This window comes from Salmo salar, chromosome ssa17, assembly GCF_905237065.1.
Source record: "Salmo salar chromosome ssa17, Ssal_v3.1, whole genome shotgun sequence".
In the NCBI taxonomy this organism is placed as follows: Eukaryota; Metazoa; Chordata; class Actinopteri; order Salmoniformes; family Salmonidae; genus Salmo; species Salmo salar.
This window is the reverse complement of record NC_059458.1, coordinates 30,891,054-30,913,038: the sequence shown is the minus strand read 5'-3', so window position 1 is coordinate 30,913,038 and position 21,985 is coordinate 30,891,054. Positions and strand designations below refer to the sequence as shown.

The 21,985-nt window shown below is 40.4% G+C and overlaps 1 protein-coding gene and 1 long non-coding RNA gene across 3 annotated transcripts; both read left to right on the top strand.

Moving 5' to 3' along the window:
- The first annotated feature begins 52 nt into the window (after positions 1 to 52).
- LOC106573843 (OX-2 membrane glycoprotein) lies at positions 53 to 5,507 on the top strand. The gene is made up of 6 exons (XM_045699403.1): positions 53 to 157; positions 3,523 to 3,859; positions 4,033 to 4,338; positions 4,425 to 4,460; positions 4,544 to 4,649; positions 4,747 to 5,507. The coding sequence occupies exons 2-5, from the start codon at positions 3,613 to 3,615 to the stop codon at positions 4,645 to 4,647; spliced, it is 693 nt and encodes a 230-aa protein (XP_045555359.1). The 5' UTR covers positions 53 to 157; positions 3,523 to 3,612; the 3' UTR covers positions 4,648 to 4,649; positions 4,747 to 5,507.
- A 7,597-nt stretch (positions 5,508 to 13,104) lies between these two features.
- LOC106594420 (uncharacterized) lies at positions 13,105 to 16,499 on the top strand. Of its 2 annotated transcripts, XR_006760067.1 has the most exons (4): positions 13,105 to 13,196; positions 13,283 to 13,318; positions 13,402 to 13,504; positions 15,111 to 16,499. It is a non-coding gene; the product is annotated as an uncharacterized lncRNA (long non-coding RNA). The 2 variants fall into 2 exon arrangements; XR_006760066.1 differs by lacking the exon at positions 13,105 to 13,196 and having other exon boundaries at positions 13,206 to 13,318.
- The last annotated feature ends 5,486 nt before the right edge of the window (positions 16,500 to 21,985 follow it).

The following is a 21,985-nucleotide window of genomic DNA, read 5'->3' as shown; positions in this document are numbered from 1 at the left end:
GTGTAAGGGGAGGGCCTTTCGCCCAAAAGGTCCGTTTGTGATAGGTCCATTCAGTCAGGTGGGAAATTCAAAATTCTTCATGTGAGAACTCACATTTTCACCATGGCTCCTACGCTCCACAACTACCTGTTTATTCAGCAAATAGTCCTCCCTAAAGGTGAGTTATATCTGTTTTATACATGATATACTGCATTTGTCAGCTTTTTATTTTAATTGACACAGTATTGCTGACGCTGTTGCTTTTCTTTATGAAATGAGGTGCTTTCAAACCTATTTAACTGTTCAAACCTATTTATTTCAATACTCTGCATTCATTATTTTATTTAATTTATCTTCCACTACACAGATAGACTAAAATATATATACAGATAAATTACATTATGAATGTAGTGAAATTCACTTTGTAGTGAGTCACTTTTTACTGTGTAGTCAGTCACTGTATAAACTATGATTTAATCAGTGAACAAAGTAAGAGGATTGATCTGCTAAATGACTTAAATGTAATGTAAATGTATCTATAGTCATAGTTCCTTATATTCACTGATGTCCACACATTCTGTAGTTTGTTACTTTAATAATTCAACACATGAACCAATACTGCAGTCAGTTATTAACCCATACTGCTGTCAGTTACTAACCCATACTGCTGTCAGTTACTAACCCATACTGCTGTCAGTTACTAACCCATACTGCTGTCAGTTACTAACCCATACTGCTGTCAGTTACTAACCCATACTGGTGTCAGTTACTAACCCATACTGCTGTCAGTTACTTACCCATACTGCGGTCAGTTACTAACCATACTGCTGTCAGTTACTAACCCATACTGCTGTCAGTTACTAACCCATACTGCAGTCAGTTACTAACCCATACTGCAGTCAGTTACTAACCCATACTGCAGTCAGTTACTAACCCATACTGCAGTCAGTTACTAACCCATACTGCTGTCAGTTACTTACCCATACTGCAGTCAGTTACTAACCCATACTGCAGTCAGTTACTAACCCATACTGCAGTCAGTTACTAACCCATACTGCTGTCAGTTACTAACCCATACTGCTGTCAGTTACTAACCATACTGCTGTCAGTTACTAACCCATACTGCTGTCAGTTACTAACCCATACTGCTGTCAGTTACTAACCATACTGCTGTCAGTTACTAACCCATACTGCTGTCAGTTACTAACCCATACTGCTGTCAGTTACTAACCCATACTGCTGTCAGTAACTAACCCATACTGCTGTCAGTTACTTACCCATACTGCAGTCAGTTACTAACCCATACTGCTGTCAGTTACTAACCCATACTGCTGTCAGTTACTAACCCATACTGCTGTCAGTTACTAACCCATACTGCTGTCAGTTACTAAACCATACTGCTGTCAGTTACTAACCCATACTGCAGTCAGTTACTAACCCATACTGCAGTCAGTTACTAACCCATACTGCAGTCAGTTACTAACCCATACTGCTGTCACTTACTAACCCATACTGCTGTCACTTACTAACCCATACTCCAGTCAGTTACTAACCCATACTGCAGTCACTTACTAACCCATACTGCAGTCACTTACTAACCCATACTGCTGTCACTTACTAACCCATAATGCAGTCAGTTACTAACCCATACTGCTGTCACTTACTAACCCATACTGCTGTCACTTACTAACCCATACTCCAGTCAGTTACTAACCCATACTGCAGTCACTTACTAACCCATACTGCTGTCACTTACTAACCCATAATGCAGTCAGTTACTAACCCATACTGCTGTCACTTACTAACCCATACTGCTGTCACTTACTAACCCATACTCCAGTCAGTTACTAACCCATACTGCAGTCACTTACTAAACCATAATGCTGTCAGTTACTCAGATTTCTTGAAAAAATTATTCAATTTTAGAACAAGGCTGTAGCGTAACAAAATGTGAAAAAGTTCAAGGGGTCTGAATACTTTCCTAATGCACAGTATATACTGTATATACTGTAACACTTTCTATGAATCCCATATGCATGATGCACTATACAGCATTATACATGTACTCATAATGCACTGATAGGTTAATCATGTGGTATAAGCATAGTTATAGCGACAAATAAATACTCATTAAGTCTCATAAAGTCTCCTAATGCATTATAATTCTAACCATAATGATTTATAATATACAGCAACATAGTGCTTCATAACTGCTGGTCACTTTTTCCTCAAGGATCATACAGCATAATAATGACCGTCAGTGTGATGCATTTTTATACATTTTTTGTCAATGAGCAGCACATCATCTTTCTCATGGTGTGTTATAGCATACTTATTAGCCAGTATAACAGGGGTACTCAACTACTATTTGAGAAGGTCCAGTCACACAACTTTCCGAGGTGACAAAGGTCCAGATGGATATTGTAATATATCGGCATAGAAACAAACCCCAACCTCACAACCCATGCCACCCCAAACTGTTCAAACTGTTCACAGCCCTCTTGTTGGTGGAGAGAACATTTAGATGTTTTTAAGCTAATTTCCTGCAATTCTACACATTTTGACATGTCTTATGTGTGTTCATATGATACTGTACCTGAGTGATTCAACAAAATGCCGGGCCCTTGGGGGTCGAGGCCCCTGGTCACTTAATCTGGCCATGACAACTACAAGATGTAGATAGATAAGTTAGGCTAACCAGCTATCTAGCTGACTTGGGCTAGTAGTTGATCAACAGGATATTGATCAAGTTAGAAATAGCTCTGTCAGGGAATGACATAAGAGGAAAACTGCCCGTGCACTACCATATTTTAAAAGTGTACCTTGTTGATTCTACTATTGCAGCTACCAACAGCTGTAAGTTGAAAGCCTGACTGAGTTCCTAAAAAGATCTTGGGACTCGCGGTCCGTATTAATAGGTGGGGTCCGTATTCTAGGTGTGGATCTGGACCGCGGTCCGCCACTTGGTTATGGCTTCACTATAAAGTCATCTTTGACTGCTTTAGGTAAAGTGATGAAATGCCTCATAATAAAGTGGTTATTGTCTGCTTTCAGCAAAGTAGAACTTTCTACACATTTCATGATGACATCACAAACATGTTTCATTCTGTCTCACTCTTCCTTATTCAAGTTGCATAACGCTACATAACACAACATATCACAACACTACACTACATAACACCACTACATAACACAACACAACACTACACTACACTACATAACAACATTACAATACACTACACTAAACTATGCAACACAAATTGCCTCAAAGTCATACAATTGGCAATTTGGCCCTCCTGCACATTGTATTAACATAAATAGTCAAAAACAGAAAAAGGCAAAGCCCTGTGCGACAGAATCTATAAATATATATATTTAAAAATATAGCTTTTAGCTGACTCTTTTCTCCAAGCGACTTACATTTTTTTATAGTATGGGAATCAAACCCACAAGACCACCATGCTCTACCAACTGAGTGTGTGTGTGTGAGAGAGAGTTTGTAATGTAGTAAGTACTAAGTATTGTGTAACTTTCTTCATGCAGGGCTCTCTCATCTGGTGAGAACACAGCAGGTTGTCACAGCAACCCTGGGAGAAGATGCAGTCTTAAACTGTGAGCTCATGACACTCAAAGATGTGCGGCAAGTCACCTGGCAAAAAAGAGACAACTGGGGCGAATGAAAATGTGGCCACTTACAGCAAACGAGGTCCCAATGTCAACCTACCTTTTCAGGGGAAAGTGGAGTTTGAAGACGAGGGACTGCAGAACTGTTCTATTGTCATCAGAGGAGTGTCAAGAGGAGATGAGTCCTGCTACAAGTGTCTGTTTAACACCTTTCCAGATGGACCAATCAGTGGAAGGACCTGCCTCCATGTAAATGGTAAAATCTGATAACATAATGTACTGTAAATGATTGACACAGAACAGCAGCCATTTTATTAGATCATACATCCAATGTCTTGAAACCATTTATCAAAATGGAATCATTTACTAAATCATGTAAATTGAATCATTGTGGTCTCACTGTGAACTGTGTCTGTTGTGGTCCTATAGAGCTGTATGGACCCTCACTCCTCATCACACAAACCAACAACAGTCACACCACTCTGTCCTGTTCTGCTACTGGACAACCTACTCCTATAGTAACCTGGGACAACACAGAAATTCTAGAAAATTCCACAATGGTCAATGTCACCCATCTCAATGGTACTGTCACAGTCATCATAACTTTCACGCTGGCAGCATTCAGTCTACCTGACAAAGACACCAGGGTTCTCTGTGTGGTGTCACTGTTCTCTGGAGGTGTCACCAAGAACGTATCCATGGTTATTCCAGCTAGAACTCAAGCTTCATTTCCTGGTGAGAAATGGTTCTGTACATGCCTACAGTAACAACCAACATGCTGGTGTCATTCTGAAGTACTGTCTCTGTATGTTCTGTGCTAGGTGTACCTGAGGTCACTGATGGTGACAGGATCAGTGGTAAGTCATTAATATAATGACCACAACTAATCTCTGACTCTTATCTGTGAATTTTATGATTCTCATCTTGTCATCTTTCACAGTTAAGCCAACAGGGATTGGTGCAGTAATGGGTTCACTGTGTTTCATTGCTGTGTGCTGTGGAGCTGCTGTGGCACTGTGGTGCAAACAGAGAAATACAATGTGAAGGTAAGTTTTACTGTTCAGATGACAAAGAGAAAATACAGTATTACTTTGACATTGATTGTCAAACTTACGAAATAAATATTTACCCCAAATCCTACAGGAAGTCAGGAGAACAGGAAGAACCATCAACACTCAACCCTCAACATGATGACCCTGAAATCTAGAAGTCTAATCTAACAGTAAGACACATTGTAATTAACAGTAGGGTTTATGGTTTCTAGTAAACAGTGTTTGTACTTACTGTAGGTAAGAAATAGATTAGAAAACACTGAATTGTTTTTCAGCATCATATGTCCTCCCTGGAGAATATGTAACTGTAAATACCCACAAAGCAGTTATATCAGTACACTACTACAACAGATGATTTGACTCTTATCAGTATCATTGATGTTAATGTCTTTCAGGACCACAACAATCTCCAGTCCATTCTAAATGTATTAGTACAACCTTATTTGAACATCCTGGTAGAGTGCTAGTCATGGAGACTGCATACAGTGGGGCAAAAAAAGTATTTAGTCAGCCACCAATTGTGCAAGTTCTCCCAGTTAAAAAGATGAGAGAGGCCTGTAATTTAATGAATTTATTTGCAAATTATGGTGGAAAATAAGTATTTGGTCACCTACAAACAAGCAAGATTTCTGGCTCTCACAGACCTGTAACTTCTTCTTTAAGAGGCTCCTCTGTCCTCCACTCGTTACCTGTATTAATGGCACCTGTTTGAACTTATCAGTCTAAAAGGCACCTGCCCACAACCTCAAACAGTCACACTCCAAACTCCACTATGGCCAAGACCAAAGAGCTGTCAAAGGACACCAGAAACAAAATTGTAGACCTGCACCAGGCTGGGAAGACTGAATCTGTAATAGGTAAGCAGCTTGGTTTGAAGAAATCAACTGTGGGAGCAATTATTAGGAAATGGAAGACATACAAGACCATTGATAATCTCCCTCGATCTGGGGCTCCACGCAAGATATAACCCTGTGGGGTCAAAATTATCACAAGAACGGTGAGCAAAAATCCCAGAACCACACGGGGGGACCTAGTGAATGACCTGCAGAGAGCTGGGACCAAAGTAACAAAGCCTACCATCAGTAACACACTACGCCGCCAGGGACTCAAATCCTGCAGTGCCAGACGTGTCCCCCTGCTTAAGCCAGTACATTTCCAGGCCCGTCTGAAGTTTGCTAGAGAGCATTTGGATGATCCAGAAGAGGATTGGGAGAATGTCATATGGTCAGATGAAACCAAAATATAACTTTTTGGTAAAAACTCAACTCGTCGTGTTTGGAGGACAAAGAATGCTGAGTTGCATCCAAAGAACACCATACCTACTGTGAAGCATGGGGGTGGAAACGTCACGCTTTGGGGCTGTTTTTCTGCAAAGGGACCAGGACGACTGATCCGTGTAAAGGAAAGAATGAATAGGGCCATGTATCGTGAGATTTTGAGTGAAAACCTCCTTCCATCAGCAAGGGCATTGAAGATGAAACGTGGCTGGGTCTTTCAGCATGACAATGATCCCAAACACACCTCCCGGGCAACGAAGGAGTGGCTTCGTAAGAAGCATTTCAAGGTCCTGGTGGCCTAGCCAGTCTCCAGATCTCAACCCCATAGAAAATCTTTGGAGGGAGTTGAATGTCCGTGTTGCCCAACGACAGCCCCAAAACATCACTGCTCTAGAGGAGATCTGCATGGAGTAATGGGCCAAAATACCAGCAACAGTGTGTGAAAACCTTGTGAAGACTTACAGAAAAAGTTTGACCTGTGTCATTGCCAACAAAGGGTATATAACAAAGTATTGAGATAAACTTTTGTTATTCACCAAATACTTATTTTCCACCATAATTTGCAAATAAATTCATTAAAATTCCTACAATGTGATTTTCTGGATTTTTTTTCTTCTCATTTGTCTGTCATAGCTGAAGTGTATCTATGATGAAGATTACAGGCCTCTCTCATCTTTTTAAGTGGGAGAACTTGCACAATTGGTGGCTGACTAAATACTTTCCCCCCCCACTGTACATGCAAATGAGTTGCATTTGTTGCATTGCTCCATTGTTGTTCCAGTATGTTATTTGTATTTTTTAGGGATCCCCATTAGCTGCTACTCTCTCTTCCTGGGGTCCAAACATATTAAAGTACTTACATTACATATAAAACAAAATATAAAACAGTACATCAAATAACATTATTACACTACTACATCTCTACAATACAACATGTTTAATACCACCATACAGCAATATCACAATGTATGCGTATGCATGTGTCTGTACCATTATGTGTCTCTTCACAGTCCCCGTTGTTCCATAAGGTGTATTTTTACCTGCTTTTTAAATCTGATTCTACTGCTTGTATCAGTTACCTGATGTGGAATAGAGTTCCATGTAGTCATGGATCTATGTAGTATTGTGCACCTCCCATAGTCTGTTTTGGACTTGGGGACTGTGAAGAGACCTCTGGTGGCATGTCGATTGGGGTATGCATGGGTGTCCGAGCTGTGTGCAAGTATTTTAAACAGACAGCTTGGTACATTCAGCTTGTCAACACCTCTTACAAAAACAAGTATTGATGAAGTCAATCTCTCCTCCACTTTGAGCCATGAGAGATTTACTTGCATGTCATTAATGTTAGCTCTCCGTGTATTTTTAAGGGCCAGCCGTGCTGCCCTGTTCTGAGACAACTACACTTGTGGCTCCTGACCACACTACTGAACAGTAGTCCAGGTGTGACAAAACTAGGGCCTGTAGGACCTGCCTTGTTGATAGTGTTTTTATGAAGGCAGAGCAGTGCTTTATTATGGACAGACTTCTCCCCATCTTAGCTACTGTTGTATCAATATGTTTTGACCATGACAGTTTACAATCCATGGTTACTCCAAGCAGTTTAGTCACCTCAACTTGCTCCATTTAAACATTATTCATTTTGAGATGTAGTTGAGGTTTAGGGTTTAGTGAATGATTTGTCCCAAATACAATGCTTTTAGTTTTGGAAATATTTAGGACTAACTTATTCCTTGCCACCAAATCCAAAACTAACCGCAGCTCTTTGTTAAGTGTTGCAGTCATTTCAGTTGCTGTAGTAGCTGATGTGTATAGTGTTGAGTCATCTGTATACACAGACACACTGGCTTTACTTAAACAGCTACCCTGGGAAATTCCTGATTCTACCTGGATTATGTTTCCATTAAAGAACACCCTCTGTGTTCTGTTAGACAAGTAACTCTTTATCCACATTATAGCAGGGGGTGTAAAGCCATAATACATATGTTTTTCCAGCAGCAGACTATGATCGATAATGTCAAAAGCTGCAATGAAGTCTAACAAGACAGTCCCCACAATCATTTCATCATCAATTTCTCTCAGCCAATCATCATTCATTTGTGTCAGTGCTGTGCTTGTTGAGTGTCCTGAAAGTCTGTTGTCAATTTGTTGTCAATTTGTTTACTGTGAAATTACACTCTATCTGGTCAAAAAAAAATTTACCAGAAGTTTACTAAGGGTTGGTAACAGGCTGATTGGTTGGCTATTTGAGCCAGTTAAGGGGGCTCTACTATTCATGTGTAGCAGAATGAATTTAGCTTCCCTCCAGGCCTGAGGGCACACACTTTCTAAAAGGCTTGAATTTAAGATGTGGCAAATAGGAGTGGCATTATCATCAGCTCCTCAGTAATTTTCCATCCAGATCGTCAGACCCTGGTGGCTTGTCATTGTTGATAGACAACAATAATTTTTTCACCTCTTCCAAACTGACTTTACAGAATTCAAAAGCACTTTTCTTGTCTTTCATAATTTGGTCAGATATACTTGGATGTGTAGTGTCAGTATTTGCTGCTGGCATGTCATCCCTAAGTTTGCTTATCTTGCCAATGAAAAAGTCATTAAAGTAGTTGGCATATCAGCTGGTTTTGGGATGAATGAGCCATCTGATTCAATGAATGATGGAGCTGAGTTTGCCTTTTTTCCCAATATTTCATTTAAGGTGCTCCAAAGCTTTTTACTATGATTCTTTATATCATTTATTTTTGTTTCATAGTGTAGTTTTATTTTGTTTAGTCGTGATTTCTTAATTTGCAATACGTTTGCCAATCAGTTGGGCTGCCAGACCTTTTGCGTCATCCCTCTCAACCATACAATTTTTCAATTCCTCAGCAATGCACAGGAATTTAACAGTTTTTACAGTCATTTTCTTAATGGGTGCATGCTAATTAGTAACTGGAATAAGCAATTTCATAAATGTGTCAAGTGCAGTGTCTGGTTGCTCCTCATTACACATCAAAGACCAGCAAATATTATTTACCTCATCAACATATGATTCACAACAAAACTTCTTGTATGACGTCTTATACACTATTTTAGGCTCAGCCTTTGGAACTATTCTAAAATGGATTAAATAAAAGTGTAATGATCACTTTAATGGTAGTGTATTTTAAACTCTCTGGTCAGTTCTGTTTGTTTTAGACCATAGCTGTCAACACTTGACAGTTTTAACTTTTCTATCTTATAAAACTGTTAGAGGGTTGTGAGAACTGAGTTACTACCATACTGTCTCACACACATCTGTGTGGTTTAAAGACCGTTTCTATCCATAGGCATTGTGGGTACTGAATAGTGGACTGAATGGCTGACACACATAGGCCTGCTGTTTATTTTATACTTAATAAATACCGTTTGTAAATATATTTTGTAGTTGGTTAATGATGAAACATGATAAATCCACACTAGACTTTTTTGTGGTTTTCATAATTCTTCACTTTTTCTTAATCAAATGCTGTAAGATACACAATGTTGTAATGTACTTTGTTGTGTGTTTGTTTTCTACTTTATAAATAAAATGTTTAAACAACGTTGTAGTGTATGTTGTGACATCGCTTGTTATACAATGTGTCATAAATCTGTGGAGCCAGATATCTTCCAAAACGTTGATCGTATGTATTGTAAGGATCGTAAGAAAATCCATTCTAAATTGTTAGGATTGTAAGAATAGCCATACATGAAACATAAACGTGAACTTTCATCTGTGTACATACAAACAACATGTTACGATTACGGACCAAGATTTTAGGCTTGTACAAATCTTGTTGCAATTCTGATGTACAATAATACCTTTCAGAATTTTGGTAGTTTCATCTCACCAACAAAAAAAGCGTACCCCAAACTGCCTGTGAGGAGTGCTACCCGAACAAGCGTAACACATTATTTAAAAAAAATGAAAACACAGCAGGTTGTCACAGCAACCCTTAGGAGAAGATGCAGTATTAAACTGTGAACTCATGAAAGACATGCTGCAAGTCACCTGGCAAAAAGAGACAATATGGCTTCTCACAGCAAACACCACAGCTGATTTGTTAACAAAGATTTTCAGAGGAAAGTGGAGTTTGAAGACGAGGGACTGCAGAACTGTTCTATCGTCATCAGAGGAGTGTCAAGTGGACGCTCCCTCTGCTAAGAGAGACACTGCTGCATGTGAGCTCTCACATTTTTCAACATGTTTTTTACAATAACATAGTTTTGGAGTTAAATAAACTTGTATTTTTCGTCAGAGACATATACAGGATTCTACCCTCCACAACATAACCTTAACTCCAGATCGAAACTCCAAACCTACAACCTCATTTTGGACAAAATGAGCTGGAAAGAATAATTCTATCAAGGATTCCTTTTTCCAAGATATACAGAGGGTGCTCTGTATAGCTTGGTCATTACTGTGACATGGTTAAGGAAGAGTGTTTTGAGTGCTGATGTTAACCATTCTGGTTACAACCTTTCGGCAAGACCGATCTTCCAAAGGTTTCTCCCTGCAGGCTGTCACTGAGTCCGAGGAGCTCCTTAAACTTGACCCCCAAAACTCCTGGGTCAGATGGTTTAGACCCTTTCTTCTTTAAGGTTGCTGCCCCTATCATCACCAAACCTATCTCTGACCTTTTTAACCTGTCTCTCCTCTCCCATTGTTTCGAAGGCAGCCACAGTTCGTTCTTCATTTAAAGGGGGAGATCAAGCTGATTTGAACTGTTATAGGCCTAAACTCAGCAAAAAAATAAATTTCTCTTTTTCAGGACCCTGTCTTTTTCAAAGATAATTTGTAAAAATCTAAATAACTTCACAGATCTTCAATGTAAAGGGTTTAAACACTGTTTCCCTTACTTGTTCAATGAACCATAAACAATTAATGAACATGCACCTGTGGAACGGTCGTTCAGACTAACAGCTTACAGACGGTAGGCAATTAAGGTCACAGTTATGAAAACTTAGGACACTAAAGATGCCTTTCTACAGACTCTGGAAAAACACCAAAAGAAAGATGCCCAGGGTCCCTGTTCATCTGCGTGAATGTGCCTTAGGCATGCTGCAAGGAGGCATGAGGACTGCAGATGTGGCCAGGGCATTAAATTGCAATGTCCGTATTGTGAGACGCCTAAGACAGCGCTACAGGGAGACAGGACGGACAGCTGGTCATCCTCGAAGTGGCAGACCACGTGTAACAACACCTGCACAGGATCGGTACATCCGAACATCACACCTGCGGGACAGGTACAGGATGGCAACAACAACTGCCCGAATTACACCAGGAACGCACAATCCCTCCATCAGTGCTCAGACTCTCTCCGCAATAGACTGAGAGAGGCTGGACTGAGGGCTTGTAGGCCTGTTGTAAGGCAGGTCGTCACCAGACATCACCGGCAACAACGTCGCCTATGGGCACAAACCCATCGTCGCTGGACCAGACGGGACTGACAAAGTGCTCTTCACTGACGAGTCAAGGTTTTGTCTCACATGGGGTGATGGTTGGATTTGCGTTTATCGTCGAAGGAATGAGCGTTACACCGAGGCCTGTACTCTGGAGCGGGATCGATTTGGAGGTGGAGGATCTGTCATGGTCTGGGGCGGTGTGTCACAGCATCAGACTGAGCTTGTCATTGCAGGCAATCTCAACGCTGTGCGTTACAGGGAAGACATCCTCCTCCCTCATGTGGTACCCTTCCAGCAGGCTCATTATGACATGACCCTCCAGCATAACAATGCCACCAGCCATACTGCTCGTTCTGTGCGTGATTTCCTGCAAGACAGGAATGTCAGTGTCCTGCCATGGCCAGCGACGAGCCCGGATCTCAATCCCATTGAGCACGTAAACCCCCCCTTAGAAATGTCAGGGAACTTGCCGGTGCCTTGGTGGAAGAGTGGGGTAACATGTCACAGCAAGAACTGGCAAATCTGGTGCAGTCCATGAGGAGGAGATGCACTGCAGTACTTAATGCAGCTGGTGGCCACACCAGATACTGACTGTTACTTTTGATTTTGACCCCTCCTTTGTTCAGGGACACATTATTCCATTTCTGTTAGTCACATGTCTGTGGAACTTGTTCAGTTTGTCTTAGTTGTTGAATCTTATGTTCATTCAAGTATTTACACATGTTAAGTTTGCTGAAACTAAACGCAGTTGAAAGTGAAAGGACGTTTCTTTTTTTGCTGAGTTTATTTCTATTTTGCCCTGCTTATCAAAACTGCTGGAAAAACTTGTCAATAATCAACTGACTGGCTTTCTTGATGTCTATAGTTGTCTCTCTGGTATGCAATCTGGTTTCTGCTCAGGTTATGGATGTGTCATGTATTGTTGTCTCTACCTTCTTGCCCTTTGTGCTGTGTGCTGGTGTCTGTAACCAATAATGTTTGTACCCTGTTTTGTGTTGCTGCCATGTTGTATTGCTACCATGCTGTTTTGTAATGTGTTGCTGCCATGCTATGTTGTCTTAGGTCTCTCTCATCGTGATGTGTATTGTGTCCTATATTTTAATCCCAGCCCCCACCCCACAGGAGGCCTTTTGGTAGGCCGTCATTGAAAATAAGAATTTGTTCTTAACTGACTGCCTTTAGTAAAATAAAAAGAAGAGACGAGTCCTGCGACAAGTGTCTGTTTAACGCCTATCCAGATGGAGCTATCAGTGGACTCGGCCTCCGAGTTAATGGTAAAATACAATCACTGTAAAGTGGGGTTAAAGAGACATTACACTCTAAAATCTAAATTGAGGATTCACCTTAACATTAGCCTACTTTTGAGGTCTTCAAACAATGTGTTATCCATTTAAAACAGGAACAATGGCCGCCAATGCCTTCAATCCGTTCTACCTTGACCTGTGTGTAAATGATTAACCCAGGAACAATTCCCTTAACTCATCATGCATCCACTTGACCTTGATGTACATGAAAACATTAATAGTATTTAACATTGTGGTCTCACTGTGTTTTGTTGTTATACTATAGAGCTGAATAGACCCTCACTCACCACACAAACCATCAACAGTCACACCACTCTGTCCTGCTACTGGACGACCTGCTCCTATAGTAACCTGGGACAACACAGAAATTCTAGAAAATTCCACAATGGCTCACCCATCTCAATGTCACTGTCACGTCATCATAACTTCCACGCTGGCAGCATTCAGTCTACCTGACAAAGACACCAGGGTTGTCTGTGTGGTGTCACTGTTCTCTGGAGGTGTCACCAAGAACGTATCCATGATTATTCCAGCTAGAACTCAAGCTTCATTTCCTGGTGAGAAATGGTTCTGTACATGCCTACAGTAACAACCAACATGCTGGTGTCATTCTGAAGTACTGTCTCTGTATGTTCTGTGCTAGGTGTACCTGAGGTCACTGATGGTGACAGGATCAGTGGTCAGTCATTAATATAATGACCACAACTAATCTCTGACTCTTATCTGTGAATTGTACCATTCTCATCTTGTCATCTTTCACAGTTAAGCCAACAGTAATTGTTTCAGTGATGGGTTCACTGTGTTTCATTGCTGTGTGCTGTGGAGCTGTGGTACTGTGGTGCAAACTGAGAAATACAATGAGAAGGTAAGTTTTACCATGCTGTTGACAAAGAGAAATTACAGTATTACTTTTACATTGTTTTTGTAAGTTTGACAATCAATCTTTAGCCCAAATTCCCACAGTCCATGACATAGAACAGGAAGAACTATCAACACTCAACCCTCAACATGATGACTGAAATCCACAAGTCTAGTAAGACACATATTGTAATTAACAGTAGGGTTTATGATTTCAAGTAGACAGTGTTTGTACTTACTGTAGGTAAGAAATAGAGTATAAAATATTTAATTGTTTTGCCACGGGACGACTCTCTGATAGTGGCCTGAGACCACACAGAACACATTGCTTTGGAAAAGTCTACTATGGTCAATGTCACCCATCCCAATGGAACTGTCACTGTGACAACTACTGCAACAGTGGTAGTGTCCAGTCTACCTGACAGACACCAAGGTTAAGTGTGTGGTACCTTCTGGTGGTGCCACTAAGGAGGTTTCTATGGTGATTCCAGTCAATGATCAAGTCTCATTGGCTGGTGAAAGAGGCCATGGTTTGTAAATACATACATGATAATTGGCATGTTTGTACTGTAAGTGTGTGTGTTTATTCTTTGTGGGCTAGCTCAATCTAGTCTCCAATATCTGGATCAGTGGTAACTCAGTGACTCTTGTTGTTATAGTGCAAAGACATAGTCAACCGATTTACTTATTGTTATAGTCAACCTATTTACTTATTGTTATAGTCAACCTATTTACTTATTGTTATAGTCAACCGATTTACTTATTGTTATAGTCAACCTATTTACTTATTGTTATAGTCAACCTATTTACTTATTGTTATAGTCAACCTATTTACTTATTGTTATAGTCAACCTATTTACTTATTGTTATAGTCAACCTATTTACTTATTGTTATAGTCAACCTATTTACTTGCCTTCTTATGCTTTGCCTGTGAATCATATCATTGTACTGGTCACTTTCAATATATTTCATCCACAGGTGCAGTGATTGGTTCATTCTGTCTCTTTTAATGTATGAAAAGAACAAATTACCCAAACTTACCCTCCATAAACCCTCAATCTTTAGCTGGGTGATTGAAGATCGGGTCTTTTTTCAGATACAGTATCTGAGAGAAAGTACAGTTTTACTATGATCTTGATTGTCAAACTTACATGTGTTTCCCTGGAACCATTAATGCTGTTATTCTGGAATATGTGCTGTGCCTTCCAGTGGAATATGAGATTTGACTGCTTTCAGATTACTTTATCAAATGTTCTCTTTTTTGATGCACAGAGCCTGATAACCCTGAAATCAGGAGGACTCTCGCAACTAGATTCATTATGATTATATTACTTAGATGTTGTGTATGTGGTCAAAATATCATATTTCAAAGTTTTTGCAAAAACAATCGATTTGCACATATTCCTTTTGAAGGTTGCACTGCAAATTCCAACATTTCTTCAAACTATGTTTTACAGTGGTTCCAAGGTTCCACAATGACTGTAGGCCCATTGGCAGGTTTTGCATTAAACCTTTATGATAGACTGCATAGACACAATATTCCCCACAAAGATCTCTGAATTTACCAAATTGAAATGTGATGATATATTTATCTTTCTTTGTTGTTTCTCAGAAACTGCTGAGCATGGTGTTGGTTGAACCGGAGTGGTACTACAAGTCTGAGGCAGAGTTACTGCACAATGTCTTCTCTGGAGCTCAGCTTACCTACTTATCTGTATGTAAATATACATCTGTCTGTCTGTCTGTCAGGCTCTCTGTCTCTGTCTCTCTGTCTGTACTTTTAGTTTCAAGTTAAGCTTCTACAAGTTGAGCATAGGCTTTGACATCAAGCTGGTTTTATAGAAAATAGACAAACTCAAGATAACATCTGAAGAACCCTCCATATCATGACAATGTAGCCAATGAAAATACAGTGACATTGAAGCGCCTCCACATGGAAGAAAAATTTGACTCTGAAACTGGAACTTCCCCTATAGAAAGAATTTGACTTCAACAACAAATCAAGGAGGATGATTCAAACACTTTATTCATAGAAAATACAAGGTTGTTATCCTATTCACTTTATCAAGTTACTTTGTGTTTTTTTGCTGTTTACACATTAGGGAAAATAACAGATAGGTATCATATATGCAAATAACTGTCAAAAAATCTGAATTGGGCTGCCTGTGTAAATGCCGCCTTATTGCAGCTTATTACCTATCTGTTATTTTCCCTAATGTGTAAACAGCAAAAAAACACATTGAATCTGATTTTTTGAATCCTGATACAAACCCCATCCTCCATATACGACCTCTGTCTGAATGCTCAGATTTTTTTGTTGTTGGCACGTGACGTTACCATGACCACCACCCCAAAATGTAAAGGAGCAGTGACAGGAAATGAGAATTGCATTTCTGTGTGACTTCTGAGTGTGAATGCCGAAATCTGATATGGGTCTGAAAAAAAGATTGGATATAGAAAGGAAATCAGATTTGGGGTCTTAGGCTGAATGTGTAAACACAGTCATATAACTTCAGAGGAAGCACTCTGCTGCATCTCAGCTGTGATATTTGTAACTTCTGACTGTTCTACAACACACCATACCTCTAGTCATCTGCTTATCAGAACCTTGAATAGTCCAATCAGATGTGGTAGAACTGTGCTGGAGAAAAAAGCCTGCACAACCATTTTGGCCACCCCTGATTTATATGTACAAAAGTTCCTATGTCTGATGATTTTGCAGTAAATTATGTATTTTTTGATAACTCACTTTTGCTGACAGGTACAGTATTTTAGTACTAGGGGTGTCTTCAGTAAACTTTAAAGTAACTTACAAAGTTTATGTTGAAGATTGTTGTATTTTCCAGGAGCTTGCTCGATTGTCTTGTTAAAAGAGATCAGGGAATAATTTTCCAGTTTATCCCATATTGGCTTAAATGGGTTTCTGGTTTTTCGCTTCCCTCTGGAAAATCAGCTCTTAGTATTTCACAGTAATATTGAATAAATACTAATAACTACCTTATTTCTATTGCCTTTTGTCATTATTGTGTACTTTTACCTCAGATAGACGACACACCTTATTAACAGCTTTTTGCGTGTGGAAATGTTGAGTAATGTAAATCAGCTTTTGATGTAAAACCATGGAAATTAAACACAAAAACTATCAAGGCACAAGGTGAGACCCAAATGCAGACACAGGAGGCAGATGATTGGAGTCTTACAATGTTTATTAATCCAAAGGGGTAGACAAGAGAATGGTCGTGGACATGCAAAAAGGTCAAAACCAGATCAGAGTCCAGGAGCTACAGAGGTGCAGACAGGCTCGTGGTCAAGGCAGGCAGAATGGTTAGGCAGGCGGGTACAAAGTCCAGAAATAGGCAAGGGTCAAAACCGGGAGGACTAGAAAAAGGAGAATGCAAAAATCAGGAGAACGGGAAAAATGCTGGTTGACTTGGAAACATACAAGACAAACTGGCACAGAGAGACAGGAAACACAGGGATAAATACACTGGGGAAAATAAGCGACACCTGGAGGGGGTGGAGACAATCACAAGGACTGTAGCTCAGTTGGTAGAGCATGGTGTTTGCAACACCAGGGTTGTGGGTTCGATTCCCACGGGGGGCCAGCACAGAATTTTTTTTTTTTTGAAATGTATGAAATTGTATGAAATGTATGCATTCACTACTGTAAGTCGCTCTGGATGAGAACGTCTGCTAAATGACTAAAATGTAAAATGACAGGTGAAACAGATCAGGGTGTGACAAAAACCATGTTTTAAATGAGAAGATCAAAAGCTGAAAAAAAAATAAGAAATTCTAATGAGTACCACGGCCCACTTCACCCATACACTACTAAGGTTTTACAGTAGTCAGCTTTTTTGTACCCATCCTTTGCTTTAAACAGGTGAAGGATCTTAATTTGAGCCAGTTTTCTACAGTAGGAACATAATCCTGCAGCAACAGGAAATGTGGATTATAATTAATGGACATTTTCTGTAGGGGTTGATACATTTTTCGTTAGGGCAAATCAAGTCTGACATTTTAAAGTGGAAATTACTAACTTTAGAAGCCTTTTTAAACCTAAAATACACAAGTTTGCATGTCCTGCTGTGCAGGAAATTCACATTCACTTTTCCCTACATAACTTCTATACTTAGGCATTCACATCCACACCATGTGCATCCTATGCACCATATGTATCTTCAACGGTTCTCTAGCCTCCCAGAGACTATGGTACAGTGGTCCCAGACCACATAGACAATTCCCAGAAATGCTATAGACCGCTACTTCCTATACATATAAAACAACACCAGTGCTCAATAACACCACGTGCTATTATTAGTAGTCCAAGACTACGATGGGAGATGGTGGACGGAACACTTAGATAACGTTATAGATAAAAAAACTCAGCTCACACTTCCCTCCACATTCACACTGGAGCTAATCCCCTGACAGCTCTCATTCACTCAGTATGTTATAGCTACATGTTATAGCTACCCTCTGGTTTCCCCCATGTTTGTGTGCGTGTTTGTTTTATTGGAAGGCTGTATCTGACGGCTGATATATTGTTACCGGGTTTTGTATTTACGCCCGTTTATTTTGTGGTACCGGTATTTTTCCAGCACCACAGTATTGTGTTTATACTGGTGTTTTTTGAATTAAATACCTTGTCCACGCATCTCAGCTCTCCTGCGCCTGACTCCTTTCACCAGTTACCCACAGCCTTGACAGGGACAGTGCACATTAATCAACGTTTCAGTAAAAGTGCCAGTTTTAGCCAGCCGGCTAAATTTCAACCACAGTCCCTGCATCAAATTCCTAATATTAAAGCAACAATTTAACTTTCTGGTCAACCCAACCAAATGCACAAATGTGAGTTATAGATCGTTCAGTCTCAATTCCAATGACAAAGCAAAAACAGGTTTTTAGAAATGTTAAAAATTTAAAAAAAAATTGAAAAACTGAAATACCTTATTTACATAAGTATTCAGACCCTTAGCTAAGAGACTCAAAATTGAGCTCAGCTGCATCCTGTTTCCATTGATCATCCTTGAGATGTTTCTACAACTTGATTGGAGTCCACCTGTGGTAAATTCAAGTGATTGGACATGATTTAGAAAGACACACACCTGTCTATATAAGGTCCCACAGTTGACAGTGCATGTCAGAGCAAAAACCAAGCCATGAGGTCAAAGGAATTGTCCATAGAGCTCCGAAACAGGATTGGGGAAGAGTACCATAATATTTCAGCAGCATTGAAGGTCCAAGGACACAGTGGCCTCCATCATTGCCTTTCCACATCATGTACAATCAATTGAATTCACCACAGGTGGACTCCCAATTGTATTCATTATTATTGTTTACCTTTATTTAACTAGGCCAGTCAGTTAAGAACAAATTCTTATTTACAATGACGGCCTACTTAAAGGCAAACGGCCTCCTGCGGGGACGGGGATCAAATATATATATATATATATATATATATATATATATATATATATATATGTGTCACGTTTGTTGTATGAAGGAGCGGATCAAAGTGCAGCATGTGTATCGTTGCACATTTTATTTTCACTGTGAAACTATGCAAGATATACAAATAAACTAAATGAATAAAAATAACAAACCGTGACGAAGAGTTACAACATACACTAACTCAAAATCAATCTCCCACAAACCCAGGCGGGAATAACAACTACTTAAATATGATCTCCAATTAGAGACAACGATGACCAGCTTCCTCTAATTGGAGATCATCCCAAAAAAAGCCCAACATAGAAATACAAAACTAGAACATAACAACATAGAAAATCTAAACTTGAAAAAAAAACCTGTCACGCCCTGACCTACTCTACCATAGAAAATAACAGCTTTCTAAGGTCAGGACGTGACAATATAGGACAAAACCTACATCACAACAAGAGAGACAACACAACACTACATAGAGAGAACTAAGACAACAACATAGCAAGGCAGCAACACATGACAACACAGCATGGTAGTAACTCAACATGACAACAACATGGTAGCAACACAACATGGTAGCACCACAAAACATGGTACAAACATGATTGTGCACAGACAATCAAGTTGTAGAAACATCTCATGGATGATCAATGGAAACAGGATGCATCTGAGCTCAATTTCGAGTCTCATAGCAAAAGGTCTGAATACTTCTGTAAATAAGGTATTTGTTTAAAAAAAACTTTTCTCTCTTTGTCATTATGGGCTATTGTGTGTAAATTAATGAGGTAATTTAATGAATCAATTTTAGAATAAGGCTGTAATGTAACAAAATGTGTAGTGGTCTGAATACTTTCCGAATGCTAATGTTACCTAGGTGGCCAGGAGCATTGTTTCCTATGAAAGGAAGTTAGCCTAGCGAGCAAGCATTTTAGCCAGGTAGCCTAGGACAACAAAAACTAAAACCTTTACTCTATGACAGTCATTGACCGTTCAGGCAACATGAAAGAGGAGGATGGCATTGGTGTTTCTCTACGAGTAGGGTGAGATGTTTTTTCTACTTGCACACACATACATCAGTGCCATGGACAGCTACATCATATTTATCTTACTTTGATTGGACTAAACAGTTGTTGGTATCTTTTACCAAAAAGACTAAGCATAGATGATTAGATGATGTTCAAATGTTGAAGTTGAAATGGTGCTGGAATAGTGGAGGCAGCTCCTGTTTTCTTTGACTTGCGGTAACTCTCCATGGTTCTAAATCAATAGTTGTATAGTAGTCCTAAAATGTCAGCAACATTACCTTGCTTGACCATGTTGTAGGTCACTTAACTGTTTGTTACATGCAATATGTTTTGTAGAGTTCACTGGACAGATGTAGCTCTCCGTAATGGTAAGGAAACAAATGTGTGGTTGAATTTATTCTGCCACTGCGTTTTATTGTCTAGGCCTTAGGCCTATATAAGGCCAGGAGGCTAGGAAACACTGTCACCACCGATAAATCCACGATAATCGAGATTTTCAATAAGCATTTCTCTACGGCTGGCCACGCCTTCCACCTGGCTGCCCCAACCCCGGCCAACAGCTCTGCACCCTCCGCAGCAACTGGCCCAAGCCCCCCCCCGCTTCTCCTTCACCCAAATCCAGACAGCTGATGTTCTGAAAGAGCTGCAGAATCTGGATCCCTACAAATCAGCAGGGCTAGACAATCTGGACCCTCTGTTCCTAAAATTATCCGCTGCCATTGTCGCAACCCCTATTACTAGTCTGTTCAACTTCTCTTTCTTATCGTCTGAGATTACTAAAGATTGGAAAGCGGCCACGGTCATCCCCCTCTTCAAAGGGGGAGACACTCTAGACCCAAACTGTTACAGACCTATATCCATCCTGCCCTGCTTTTCTAAAGTCTTCGAAAGCCAAGTGAACAAACAGATTACCGACCATCTCGAATCCCACCGTACCTTCTCCGCTGTGCAATCTGGTTTCCGAGCTGGTCACGGGTGCACCTCAGCCACGCTCAAGGTCCTAAACGATATCATAACCACCATCGATAAAAAACAGTACTGTGCAGCCGTCTTCATCGACCTGGCCAAGGCTTTCGACTCTGTCAATCACCGTATTCTTATCGGCCGACTCAACAGCCTTGGTTTCTCTAATAACTGCCTCGCCTGGTTCACTAATTACTTCTCACATAGAGTTTAGTGTGTCAAATCGGAGGGCCTGTTGCCCGGACCTCTGGCAGTCTCTATGGGGGTGCCACAGGGTTCAATTCTCGGGCCGACTCTTTTCTCTGTATACATCAACGATGTCGCTCTTGCTGCGGGTGATTCCCTGATCCACCTCTACGCAGACGACACCATTCTTTATACATCTGGTTCTTCTTTGGACACTGTGTTAAGAAACCTCCAAACAAGCTTCAATGCCATCCAACGCTACTTCCGTGGCCTCCAACTGCTCTTAAACGCTAGTAAAACTAAATGCATGCTCTTCAACTGATCGCTACCCGCACCTGCCCGCCTGCCTAGCATTACTACCCTGGACGGTTCTGACTTCCTAGGTGTCTGGCTAGACTGTAAACTCTCCTTCCAGACTCATATTAAGCATCTCCAATCCAAAATTAAATCTAGAATCGGCTTCCTATTTTGCAACAAAGCCTCCTTCACTCATGCTGCCAAACATACCCTCGTAAAATTGACTATCCTGCCGATCCTTGACTTCGGCGATGTCATTTACAAAATAGCCTCCAACACTCTACTCAGCAAATTGGATGCAGTCTATCACAGTGCCATCCGTTTTGTCACCAAAGCCCCATATGCTACCCACCATTGCAACCTGTATGCTCTCGTTGGCTGGTCCTCGCTACATATTCACCGCCAAACCCACTGGCTCCAGGTCATCTATAAGTCTTTGCTAGGTAAAGCTCCGCCTTATCTCAGCTCACTGGTCACCATAGCAACACCCACCCGTAGCACGCGCTCTAGCAGGTATATTTCACTGGTCATCCCCAAAGCCAACACCACCTTTGGCCGCCTTTCCTACGAG

Coding starts and splice junctions, on each gene's coding strand:
- LOC106573843 (XM_045699403.1), top strand. CDS start 3,613: ATGTGCGGCAAGTCACCTGGCAAAAAAGAGACAACTGGGGCGAATGAA. Junction 4,339..4,424: donor AACTCAAGCTTCATTTCCTG/GTGAGAAATGGT, acceptor GTTCTGTGCTAG/GTGTACCTGAGGTCACTGAT. Junction 4,461..4,543: donor TGATGGTGACAGGATCAGTG/GTAAGTCATTAA, acceptor CATCTTTCACAG/TTAAGCCAACAGGGATTGGT.